This window comes from Toxotes jaculatrix, chromosome 23, assembly GCF_017976425.1.
Source record: "Toxotes jaculatrix isolate fToxJac2 chromosome 23, fToxJac2.pri, whole genome shotgun sequence".
Taxonomy (NCBI): domain Eukaryota; kingdom Metazoa; phylum Chordata; class Actinopteri; family Toxotidae; genus Toxotes; species Toxotes jaculatrix.
In genome coordinates, this window is record NC_054416.1 from 1204480 (window position 1) to 1217889 (window position 13410).

Below are 13410 nucleotides of genomic sequence, written 5' to 3' on the forward strand. Positions count from 1 at the left end.
AATGAAAATAACTTCATGTTGTACCAGACATCATAATATAGTGAGGCATGAAAATGTCGTCAAAAACATCACAGCATATTAAGCCACCAAAATGTTATAAAAACAGTATTGTAAGGTATGAAAACGTGCTAAAACATATCAGGATAGCAACGAACGACAATTTTGTTAAAAACGTTGCAGTATCATCCCATCAAAAAGGGATAAATGTCATACTACAGTAAGGCACGAAAATGCCATGATTCCATTCTAATTAAACCTGAGAACCCAAAACAGCACTATTTGAACCAAAGTTTTATTCTTTCAGTCACACAGAAAATCCAACAAAGAACGACAGCCTTTGCTATGTACAGCAGTGTTTTTCAAATCAGACAGTAAAAGTAGGAAACGTTAAGGCACTGAATCTCTACAGAGTCTGGAGTCGATCACAAGAAAAATAAGGCCCGAAAGAAAAAGAAGAAACATGAAACCAGCAGCAACATGACAAACATTTAAAAAATACAAATCTAAACAATTTGTCTGCTGTAGTTTTATAGCAGCAATACAACTTAAATCAGATTAAATCTGATTTTCTGTCACTTTAATCCTCTTAAAACTGGTTTGTTTTAAGCTCGCAGTGCAAACAGATGCTTGGAAGAGGAGCTCGCTGAACCTGGTATATGCTTTTTTTAGCTGAAATATTTTTATATGTCTAGTGTTTTGTGAACATGCTGGAATTAAGGGACACAAGAAAACTTAATTCACTTACAGGGTTCTTGGCTGTTTTTGGGACAAAACATATTTCCGAGACATCACGCTGGGTTTTGAGAAATTGGGAAGAATAGTTTTCAAAAGGTTCTGACGCTTTCTTGACCAAACAATTTACTGATTAACAGAAAAAAAGACATACTAATGGTTGCAGTCCTACTCAAAGCAAACGCAGATGTCCTTTAAATCGACACATTTAACTTCTCAGAAAGTCATGTAACCATGCACTTGTTAACATGCTAAGCTTATTAGCTAGCTAATAAGGAGCTTGATAGTGTTTGTTTCTACAGCTAGCTGGAGGATTCTGACACCCTGAAGCACTGGAGTAGAGTTTCAGATTTTTTTCCCAACTCTGCCAAAGACAACATGACAGCAAGACATTTACAGGGACAGTTTACACATCCACCTATCAGACCTCCACGTGGTGACGAAGGGGGGAAAAAGGCAGAAAAAGAAGGATTAAGAACAAGTTGAAACCAAACAAGCTCAGACGAAGAAACGAAAAGAAAGAAAGAAAAAAATTGTCTCCTCTCATTGGCTGACAGCTTGGAGCCTTTTTACCAGGCCCGTCCCCTGTGGGAGGGGCCAAATTGAACAAAGTTAAACCCTGCCCCTGCCTCTCCTCCCTGCCTCCTCCTCTGCCCCCCTCTCCCTCCATCATGGGACCCCCCCCTCCCTCTCACTCCTCCTCTGTAGTTTCTCCTTGACCCTCTGATGCTCATGTTTGCCTGTCTGAATCCCTCCATCTCCTCCCAGCTGTCCTCTGTGCTGCAGCCCACTGACAGAGCCTCTGCCATGGGAGGAGTCAACAAGTGGCCCACCTTGAACGTTTTGCTGGGATTGTATGTCTTTTGGTGGACGCGGTACGCGAGGGAGGTGTTGTTGTCACCGCAAACGGTTGTCTGGGAGATGATGCCATAAGGTGATGGAGAGCCGGGGGTGCTGCTGGGCTTCATGGTTGTCATGGAGACGGGGACATCATTGACATCACAGTTTGAGACCAGAGCGACCTGAGAGAGAGATACGACACATCTATCACTACTACTACATTTACTTCTTTTTCCTACTACGGCTTCATGCATATATCATGTTTGTGAGATGATGTTAGTCAGTACTAGTGCTGTGTTGTTGTTTTATGTGTGTGTTGGTCCGTACTATTGGTGTGTTGTTGAGCGGCGGGTCCACCAGCAGCACCGCTCTGGTCCCACTGTCTCCCTGCTCTTTCTTCAGCGCTGGAACAAAGCGCAGGAAAAGATCAACTTCGTGTAAAAAAAAAAAAAAAAAAAAAAAAACTGCACTGAAAAATTCAGCAGAAAGTGCATGAAATGAAAAAGGACTTCATTACCCAGAACTCCTACAGGTTTCTGTTAATGAGTCACACTGAAAAGATTTGATTGTAAGCCTGAAAGTTGAATTTTAAAATTTCATGACATTTTCTTTCATAAAAAAAACTGTCGCCATACCAAATCCATTTCCTCCAGGAACTCCCATCACTCTGTTGTTAGCAGCAGCTGGACCCTCCAAAGGAGCAGGGACTCGTCCGGGCCCGTGCGCAGGCATTGTGTCTCCATTGTTGGACTGAAGCTGCTCCATCGCTCCCTGACTCACCTGGAGCTCTTCAGGAGTGGATGAGGACTGGTATCCCAGCGGGGATGGGGAGTACGGAGGCATTGTCGGGGGGTACAGCGAGTGTCCTGGACCTTGACCTGGGTGGTACCCCTGGGATGAAGGAGGGGGAACGGGGTATGTTGGAGCTGTGGAGGGATACACAACCGGGTAGCTGGAGTTTCTGGGTGGAGGCATCTGGTGCTGTTGCCATTGCAGCGAAGTGCAGGGCACCCTATGGGGTGTAGGCTGGGTGATGGGGTACCCGGCCTGGTTGAAGGAGGGTTCACTGGGATGGGGGGGTTCAGTGAATGGGGCTTGGTGTTCATACTGAGGCAGCGCAGACGCTGAAGTTGGAGGGTACTGAGGGTACGACTCTTGGTGCCTGGTGGGGGCGCTGGCAGGAGGGAAGTGGGGAGTAGGGGAAGGGGAGCGGGAGGGAAGCTTGGGGTGCATGGCATGGGCCTGTTGGAGGGGGAGGAGGTATATGTAGGGAGGGAACATGGGCATGGAGAATGCCTGGAGGGAAGAGGGATAAACTTCAGTTTCTGCTTTTTGTACCAGTAAAAGTTTGATGTAGTTTCAGGCTTTAACCCAGTTCAGATGTGTGATTCACACTTATTCCTCTGAAAATTAAACATTACTATGCTGACTTCATGTGTACTAACTGCAAAGTAACTCAACAGAACGCTGTTAACATCTGTATTAAGTGCATACTGTATAAAGAGAGTATGAAATGTGGATTTACGTTTCAACTGAAGAGCATGAGCTTTCACCATAAACATGTTTGCTCTAGTTCGTTCTTACCTTGACACCCAGGTTGAAGAAAAACCTCAAGATGTTGACATCTACAGAAAAAGATAAATGAACCCATAAAAACGTGTATACAGCAGCGCTGCCAGCAGGAATCCAGAAGCTAAAATTAGAAAATATCTGCTCATCGAATAAACTATCATCTCAAAAATATCAACAGAAAAACTGAAATCAGTTTTCCTGATCGTGGTTTTGCTGAAAACGCTGTGTGGCTCCAGCGTTTTCACTCCTGGTGAATTCGGCCCAAACAAACAAGGGATTGGAAACAAACACCTTTCAGAGACTTAACTCATCTTTAAACAATAAAAACAACACCACACCAAAACATTATTATTATTCACTGATCATTTAAATCATTTCTCAGGCAAAAATGTTGAGAACTCCCTGGTTATTTCTCTGGTGTGATGATAAACTGAACATCTTTGAGTTTTTTATTGTTAGTAAAACAAAACTAGACATTTAAAGACACCACTGTGGGACTTAGGAGCTTTTTTCTGACATTATATAAACTAAATATTCAATTAAGAAACAATCAGCAGATAAACTGGTAGAGAAAATCCTCCTTTTTCCCAGCTCACCTTGGGGCAGGTCGTCCCCCGACTTGCTGGATGAGTAGGGTGGAGTCGGGGCTATGTCGCCTTTCTCTCCCTGGGGGAAACCAGGATACAGGGGGTCCTGGTAGAGCTGGGACAGCTTCTGCAGAGGAACAGCTCCTGGGAGGGACTGAGGGTGAGGTGGAGGAAGGGGATGAGCAGAAAGTAACTGGGGGTGATGAGAGAGAGGAGGGTGTGACTCGGGCTGAGGGTGCTGATCTGGAGGGCGCGGGGCTTCTGTCTGATTGTGGGTGCTGGGGGTCTGGATTTGGACAGAGGGGTGGGTCGGGGAGGTGGAGATAGAGAGGGAGGGATGTGGGAGTTGGGAGGGGTACTGGGCCTGAGGGAGGGAAGCCTGGGTCTTGAGGACAGATGCCTGGATCTGGTTTTGTGGTACAGCGGGAGTCGCTTCAGTGAGGGACTGAGGTGAGGGAGAGGACGGGGCCTCAGGAATCTGCTTCTGGGGCATCAAGGTTTGGCTTTGGGGTGGAGGAGCCTGGCTCTCAGTCTGGATCTTCGGCAGTGAGGACTGCATTTGAATACCCTCCTGGGTCACTGAGGCCTGGGTTTGGGTCTGGGACACAGAGATCTGGCTCTGGTTTGGGGGCAGAGACACCTGGGGATGAATCTGGGAGAGAGAAGTCTGGCTTTGGAAGGTCTGAGATGCCGCCTGAGAGCCTCCGAAATCCGGCAAAGAACCTGAAATAAAGAGAAAAAATGTGGAAACGAAGCAGCGGCACCAAGACCGAAAACCAAAGATCTGACTGAAAGATTCTTACTTTGAGTTTGTGCTGCTGCTGGTGGAGCCTCCTCGACTTTACCTGCATGATGGATAAGAGAGGAGGAGGCGGGTGGACTGGGGGAGTGCGGGAGAGAGGAGACGGGTGGGGAGGAACGGGGGAGAGAGGAGGGAGGGAGGAAGCCCTGAGCGATGATGGGAGAGGGAGCGATGGGAGCGATGAAAGTGGGAGGTGGCACTGAAGAGCGAGGAGGAGGGGAGGCAGATGATTTAGGAGGTGGTGAGGAAGAAGAGGAGGGGGGAGGAGAAGAAGAGGAAAGGGCGGGTGGATTTGGGGGTGATGAAGCAGCAGGGAGGACAGGGGTGAGGCAGGAGAAGATAGTGGCGGAGGACGGGACGGAGGCAGGCGGAGCGCCACCCGTCATAAAGGCCTTAGTGCTCGGGGCGGCAGCAGGAGGAGGAGAACTCGATGTAGCTCCAGCAGCTAAAGCATAAGACTGTGCATTTGTTTTAGCAGTCGGGGCAGCACGGGTGGGTGTCGGGGTGGAAGCAGAGCCAGACGCTGTGGCGGCCATGTTTACGCTGGGCGTCGAAGCCTTGAGCGAGCTCAGCCAAGCTGGACTCGAGCTAGAACTTGCAGACGAAGCAGCAGCAGCAGGTTTTGCAGCAGGAAGGGCGGGGCTGGTGGGTGTGGTGGTATTGGCAGTAGGTGCAGTAGTAGCAGTCGTGGTTGCAGGTGGTGGGGTGGAGGATTTGGGTCGTTCGCCAGCAGAGGGAGACGCTGCTCTGACCTCTTCAACTGGACTTTTCTACAAAAGCAAAGAGAAAGAAAAATCAGTGAAGAGAAGGAAAAATGAAAAGTTCTCTGTGGAGTTTTTTTTAATGAACAGTTGCGTTTACATTCAGTGTTTTTCACTAAAACACAACAGACAAACACCTGAAACAACACAAACCTTTGTGCATCGTTTAAACTCAGGGCCGTTTGGGTCTGAACACACACTCACCATCTTGTTTCTCTGGGATCTTTTCTTCTCTACCCCCTTCCTCCTCCCTCCATCACCCTGCGCCCCAGTCTGAGTTTGAAGGGAATTAAAAAAAAAAAAACATATTTGAGGCAGTAACTCAGACACAGTGTGAAAAGACTAAAACATCATGTTTCACTGGAGGAAAAGTTTCTCAGGTCACGTCTATCTGACCCCGTCTCAGAGCCTTTGAACTCACCCCGAGGGCGGGGAAGCTGTGTTCGTCTCTGAGCTGGATCTCCACCAACGCCACGTTCCTCTCCTCTTCCTCCTTGGCCAAACGCTGCTCCTTCGTCAGACCGAACGCCGCCTCTGCCGAGCTCACAGACTTCCTGCAGGAACACGTTTTCAGTTAAACCTTTACATTTCACAGGTTCCCAGACTCAGATTCACTGGCAAACAGCTGCATATTTCCACTTCCAGCAGTTACAGAGCAAAGTTAGGATTCATTTAAAGTCGCGTTTGTGTCCACCTGAGTCCAATATTTGGTCTCTGCCAGCTGCTGAGGGAAATATCTGGCTGCACTGACTGTGTCTGTCTGCAGTTTGCTGCTGAGCAGGTGGACAGAGGCATTTTCACAGCTGTTTCTCTGAAAGCATCTGCTGCTGCCGCCGAACAGGGCGCAGTGAGAGCGGAGGCACTGAACCAGGACTGTTAAGTTTCTGGCAAAACCACAACAACCAGCTGAAAGATGCTAAAATGCTCCTTAAGTCGGATTAGAGCGGCAGACTCAGCTTCGTCTCTACGAGCGACACCTTCCACACACAGTCTGATCCATTGTTAATATGAAAACACTGATCACAGCTGCTGTTCACACACGCTGACCTGCTGCTTTTCGCCCCTCCCTGCTCCTCTACGGTGGCCTGCGGGGGCCATGAGTGCTGCTTCACTACACGCCCACTGGAGCTCGGTGCTGTAGCCTGGGAAACGGAGGAGGACGGTGGGACCTGCTTCCCCCTGCCTCTGCCTTTACCCCTCTCCTCCCAATCTGAGACACACAGTGAAAGATATTTCAGTACAAACACACCTTGGCTTTTATAAATGTGTGTTTCGTGTATATGTTGCTGTGTGTGTTTTCCCATCACCTCCGTGTCCGTTGCTGAGCCTCTTGTCTTTGCTGACGACCGTGCTCCAGCTGCCCTCATCGCTGGGAGGAAGCAGACTCCACAGAGGGACGTGTCTGGACACAAAGATACAAACAGCTGAAGCTAATCTGACCTTATCAGCCAAACGTCGCCGGGCCACAGTAACCGAGCTGACATGCATGACGCTACTGCTCAGTTCCTCCGTGAGCTTTACAATAAATGCATCTGAACGTGAAAGCAAAGCCTTTACTTCAAATAACAACTTCTGGGAAAAGTTAACGTTACATTTACTTTTTCTAACAGTAGAAAATAAACTTTATTTATATTTGTAGTTACAGCATCACATTAGCTCGTCAGTTCAACGATGGAGAGTTTTACAGGTGTTAGCAGGACCAACCTCTTGCCCAGTTCTTCTATGTAAACCGTCACCATGTTGTTGTTGGGAGGAACTTCCTTGATGGTTGCGTTGTAGCTACGTCCGCCGCTCTCAAGGCGAACCTACACACACACACGCAAACAAATAATGTAAATAAGAACACAAACAGACTTTAAATCAGAATTTAAATTGCTCTGGATACACACACACACCTGGCAGCGGTCGCCCACAGTGTACTGCATCCCAGCAGCGATGCGGTAGTCCATCTTCTGTTGGGCTGAAAGAAAAAACAAACAATTTATGTTTTAGTTAATAAGACAGAAAATGAATTGTTTTTTTTGGTACATTATTCTGAGGCGTGCACAAAAATTCTGATGTTTAAATTTAATGACTCAATTTCAAGTAGCTGAAAATAAAGTCTTGTGCTTTTTGTAATAAGTCGACTTTCACAACGACGACACTTCACACATGCACATTGTGTGTTTGTGCGTCACCTCTCTTGCTCTTGTGCCAGACGTCGTAGTCTACGTTTCTGAACAGAGTCGGGTTCAGCGAACGTCTCACCCTCTCTGGCAGCTGCCGACCACGCCCACGGCTCTGACACACACACACACACACACAGAGTTATTCAGTGTTATCAGGCAGGTAAGCAAATATGTAGAGTCTAATGCCGTTTAGTGGCTCCAGTGTGTGTGTGTTTGTGTTACCCTGTAGCTCTGGTTGTGTCGTGTAGAAGAAGAAGAAGAAGAAGAGGTGCTTGTTCCATTTTCCACCCTGTATCATAAAACACACACATCGTGAGGCCGCGTGCAAAAGTTTTGTTTTTCAAAAAGTCTGATTATGCAACAAAATACTTCAACAAATGAAATAAATATAAAATGAGTGAATATGTAAATAAAAAAGTACGTAGGGAAGAAAGCAAGAGAATGAGTAAACATAAATGTAATGACACTCAGATCAGCGCCGGGAAGACATTTGTTCAGGACGTTCCTCGTTATAATGTCAGTAAAAAAAAAAAATCAGTTCAATAAAAATGTTTTAAAAGAAGCTGAGGAGTTTCCTACCAGGGTGTCTCGCCTGCGTCCAGGTCGGAATCGTCGCTGCTGGCGCAGACGGGCATGCTGTCGTCGCTAAGGACGTCGTTGGGTCGGCCGACCCGATGGCACGGCCCCAGAGAGTTCCGGTCCACTTTAAACACTCCGTCGTACAGCATCTCATACAGGACGGCTGCAGGAGACACGCAGACAGACTTTACACACCTCTGCCATTTTGTGATAAACATTAATACTAAAAAAAAAAAAAAACATATGAACGTCGTTGCTGAGCTGTAGCTAAAGTTTTCAGATGTGACTCTGACATCCAGAGTCTCGGACTGAGAAACATCTGTGCAGGTGAATCTGATCACACACACTCACACTGGCAGAGAGCAGCGCTCTTGATGCGGCTGATGGGATAAACGCTGTCGTAGTGATTCCCGTTCAGAAAACACAACTGCACCTGAGGGAGAGGAAAAAAAACAAAGCTGCTGTGAAAACGGAAACGGATGATGAACATTTATCTTATCATTCAGAGCACTGCCTCCTGAAACCATGAACAAAAAGGACAAAGACAAATCGCTCGTAAAACCTGAGGCTGACAGTTTCTCTCTCACATTCCTGATTTATGCAAATTCTTTCGCCTGCGTTTACACTTTTCTTTTCTTGTTCTACTTGAATCCAGTGATTTTCTCTTTATGATCAGAACCTACACTATTACACCACTATCACCTCTCCTGACTGGAAACACAACATACAGAGCTCAGCTGAAACGGCGGATTTATCAGTGGGAGGAGAAAGGCAGAAAAGCTTAAGACCTCGAGTTTAAATGTAGTTTCATTAGCTGGACGTGTCTCAGTCTAACCTTGTCCTTGAAGTTGTTGTCTGTGATGTTGACGGCTGGTTTCCCAGGCTCCTGAAAGATCAGAAAATCCCTCCTACAGACACAGAAAGAGAGACACAAACATCTGTAAACGTGGATCAGCTATCACTGAGATCACATGAATCCAAACAGATTCCAGAGTCCTCATCACTGGCGTCTCTTCTCTCATTGAAGTAAAACGTGAAATACGACAAGTAAATTCAACATATGTATCACGACTCACAGTCACAAGGGATTTTAAAAAATGAGAGCCAGAGCCTCATTATTTTTTTTACTTTGCATCAGCCAGGCTTTAATCGGTAATCCACATTTTACTTACTTGTACATGGCAGCCAGCGCGCTGATCTCCACTTCTCCCACCCATTGCTGAAAAACAGAAAGCCAATCAATTTCACTGCATTTTCAATTTCCATCCGTACGTTGATAAATATCACAAAGAAAGTAGAAAGCGATAGTTTCGGTAAATCACTGAGATCCACTCCAAACGAGGAGTCAGTCGTGAATCTCAGTTTTTTTTTTTACCTGAGGATCCTGAAGCTTCACCAGGTAATCGTCAAAGTCACCTTCAATAAACTGCAAAACAGGAAACACCAGTGAGCTCAGACGACGCAGACGAAGATGACAATCAGTTGTTAATGTGTTTGCTAAAAACTACAAGCTGCTAAACTGTTAAACCTTTTTTCTTTTTAAACTAAAGTGTAAGTTTATAAGCTGTGTTTTCTCTTCAGCAGGAAGAAATGCACTTAAAGCAGAAGCTGGAAAAGATTTAAATAATAAATAATAACACTAACACATTGTTGGTTTTTTCATTCAAATTCGTTACCAAATATATATTTTTTTTAAAATGCCAGGTTTAACCTTTCAAAGAAAAACTCCTGCGAATTAGAGCTGAAATAATCTGATGAGTTGGACGACAGCGAACATTATCTGGATCCAGTTTCACAACGGTGAATATTTGCTGTTTTTCATCATCATACATGAGAGAAAACTTATTATTTATTAGGTTCCAACAATCAGCTCAGGCTCTGTGAAAAAGTGACGGACATTTTTCACTGCTTTCTCATTTTTCTAGATAATTTGAGTATGATTGTAGAAATGTGTTAATCTAAACTTTCCCAGGATGTTTACCAGTCATACAGAGAAATTCATTCTGTTAATTCTACCTTCAACCTTTAATGTCAGGAAACAGAACAGAATGCACTGCAGTCACATGACACATCACACACACGCCTCAAGTATAAAAAGTAATTTGTCTCTGAGTCACATGCCTCCACCTGTACACCCAGACTTGACTGAAGGCAACATGATCGGCATTCTGGGAAATGTAGTCAACCCCAGCTCGAGACGAGGCCGCGGGATGATGTGATTATATCACCATCGTAAAAACGCCTTTTGCTTTCAGTTCCTCCTCCTGTCGCTCAGCCCCAGATAAACCCAAAGACAGAAACCAAACCTGCTGTCTCACCCCACACTCTCCGAATTATTTACAGTTTTTACATTTCCCTCTTATCTACGATCGATTAAAGCTCAGAGACGAGTTTATTACACTGGTGAGGTCACTTTGTTTTGTTTATACTCTTAATCTAATAGTCATTTAATTATTATAATTATAATTTCTTACTAATAAAAGGTTGTACTTTCATTTATAATTAATACTGTGATTCTTGTGCTTTAGGGAAACATAACAGGGATTTTTCATTGTTACTGCACTGAGTATATTGTATGCAGAAATATAACTTCAGTGTTCTGCTTCTTTTTGCTTTAATGCTGCTGCAGGAGAACATTGTGTGCTGATAACACAACACAACCTTTGGTGGGAAAACCAGTTAAATTACTCACTGCTGAGCTCCACACACACCGACAGTATGTTCTCTAAATGCTGCGTCATTTTAACAAAACATCATTAAATCCAACTTCAGACTAAAATATGAAAACAGAAATTCTTCAGTCCAGGGAAAACCACAGTTGTGTGTCAGTCGAAGGAGCCAACAGTGTTCTCACCGCCTCATAACTCTCTCTGTTCTGCTTCAGAAACTCCACACATTTGGCACGAACTTTAGTGTGGAGGCTTTGGCAATGCAGCACCTGGAGGAGGGCAAAGGTCATCAGTATTAAAAGTCACAATTACAGCTCACCTGACACTACTCACATACACATTCAGCTAGCAGTTTGTTAGCTAAAACTAAGTCAGTCTAATCCAGCAGTACCCACACCACTGCATCAACAACTCATTAAGCATTCCGTTTGGAATAGTGGCAATTTAAATATTTACGAGTCCAAAGTTTTAAAATAGTTTACCATGAACTCTGGGACGTTGCTGGCCATGTTATTTCTTAGTTTAACTTTAATTCCGGCCAACATTAGAAACGTGTTAGCCTGCATTAGCACAACAAACGGACCGAGTCCAGTTGGTCACCTGCGCTCAGTTAGCTAGTCAGAAACTTAACGCTAGCGCTTTGTTTTAACTTGTATTACTTTACCTGCTCGGCGACAGCGCGAAACAAGCACGACCCGTCTTTGGCTATCTTCTTCCGATGCAAACCCAATGATTTCAGGTGGTCGTCCATTAATTTCTCCGCCACCCTCTCATCATTATGCATGTGTCCGCCGCCGTCCATGCTACCGGGCGCTAGCCGCTGAAGCTAGCTGGTGAAACGACGCTACCTGCGTGTTTGACGGTTTTGACGGCTAGCGGTTAAAACTTTTACACGCCACCGGCTGCAAGTTGTCAATATCGCCACCAAAAGCGGTTAAATAACCACATCTACGACCCAAACAGTGTCAGAGACGGAAACGACGCGTCTAGTTTCGTTTTCCAGGAAAGCTCTGCTCGTCCCAAACAAGATGTTCCTGACCATCGGAAAGTGAAAGTACAACTTTAGCTCGCTGTTAGCAAGCAGGCTAACACCTAGCAACACGCCCCCTTCTTCGTCTACTCTTTCAAGTTAGCCACAATGGGTCGAAGCCTTTCCTGTCTGTCCTACCAAAGTAAAGGCTGCGAGATTTAACTATAAACCTGTTCGACAATTGGAACAAAAAAAATGCAACTAGCCGGTCAGATCTAGTAAAATTTAATTTCCAGTTGTAATAAAATTACTCATGTGACTGTATTTAATACCGAAAACAACTTTCTGTCCGCTCCCTGTCAGCGGGGCCATCAAAATAAAAACCCCTTCATAATGATTATAACTTCAAAGACGAACATTAGTAATAATTAGAAATGCGACTGATACCGAGCACGTGTTGTACGTTTTACCCGGCGTGTTCAGGTCGTGGTGCAGAACAATCACATGCAGGGGAAATCCGGCAGAAAGATCGCGCGCGGAGGACCACAGGACAAAATAGTGGAAACACCGCAGGACAGCGCCCCCTGTGGGCTGCGTCAAGCTGCACAGCATTGGGAGGACCGGAAACTGGCACTCACTGAAAATAAAGGGCGCAGAAGAAGAGAGACTGAATGAAAACCCAGTGATTTAGGGGTCTCTTATTTCCCAAATACCTCGTTAAAAACGTCTGGAAATATAGAATTTGGTACCAAATATAAGGAAAACAAGTTCGTTAGTTTAATGTCGAACTTTTTACTCACCTACATATATTTTAGTTACTTTGTAGATTCAGATATTCAATAGAAAGTACAGTACATGAATGATAATTATAATCCAATAGGATTATATTCTGCACAATGAGTACATTTGGTAATTTAATTATATTTTGAGGTTGGATGCAAAAAAATTTACTTGTAACAGTATTTCTACACTGTGGTGTTGCCACTTTTCGTAAAATAAAAAAATCTGACTTCTTCTTTAACCACTGATTTCAACACATTAGTGAAGCAAAAATTCAATTCCTGGAAACATTTAAGGAAATTGCGAGACACACAAAACCAAGCACCACCACAGCAGCTCAGAAACCAGAAGGTAAAACACACGTCTGAGGAGAATCTGATGCAAATGTTTAAAACGCAGCTTTTCAAAGTTAGCAACTCTCTTACATAGTGTGTACAAGCCGTTCTTGTCAAGATGCCTTTTACTTTGAAAATAATTACTTATGCATTTAGCTCTGCCAAGCTTGACGTCCCAACTAACTAACGCAAGTGGTTAAATTACTAAAACATCACCAATGTACTTCACCGTCTGTATAGTTTAAATTTATGAGTCCCAACAACTTTATTTTCTTAAAACAAGTGAGAAAAAATCTGTAACTTCTGCAGAGAAGATGCTTTTGTTTGAAATTTAAATCTTTAGCTAAAAAATACCCATGAATGAAAGCAAAAAAAAAAAATTAAGCAGATTACTGCATAAGAATTATTTTAATAAAAGTCTGAACATTATTTCAGAAAATACTTTAAACAAGTTGATTTGCATTTAAAAAAGAAAAGTTGGGATATTCTTACAGCAGATTTCTTTTAAAGAAAATAAGCCTTAAAGAATAAATTTAAGAAATAAAATTATTTGATTCACATTTTTTCCACTGAACAAAGAGTCACAATTTATAAACCCATCATATGTTTTGTATG

The 13410-nt window shown here is 44.2% G+C and overlaps 1 protein-coding gene across 1 annotated transcript; it reads right to left on the reverse strand.

The window, feature by feature from the left end:
- Positions 1-282: 282 nt before the first annotated feature.
- Positions 283-11758, reverse strand: otud4 (OTU deubiquitinase 4). Its single transcript, XM_041031572.1, has 21 exons — positions 11375-11758; positions 10896-10979; positions 9417-9467; positions 9214-9260; positions 8877-8949; positions 8393-8474; positions 8042-8204; positions 7685-7751; positions 7472-7574; positions 7190-7254; positions 6999-7099; positions 6602-6696; positions 6342-6504; positions 5716-5848; positions 5499-5567; positions 4535-5303; positions 3741-4454; positions 3157-3197; positions 2208-2868; positions 1900-1976; positions 283-1754 (listed from the first exon to the last, which is right to left on the reverse strand). The coding sequence occupies exons 1-21, from the start codon at positions 11510-11512 to the stop codon at positions 1302-1304; spliced, it is 4149 nt and encodes a 1382-aa protein (XP_040887506.1). The 5' UTR covers positions 11513-11758; the 3' UTR covers positions 283-1301.
- Positions 11759-13410: the final 1652 nt, after the last annotated feature.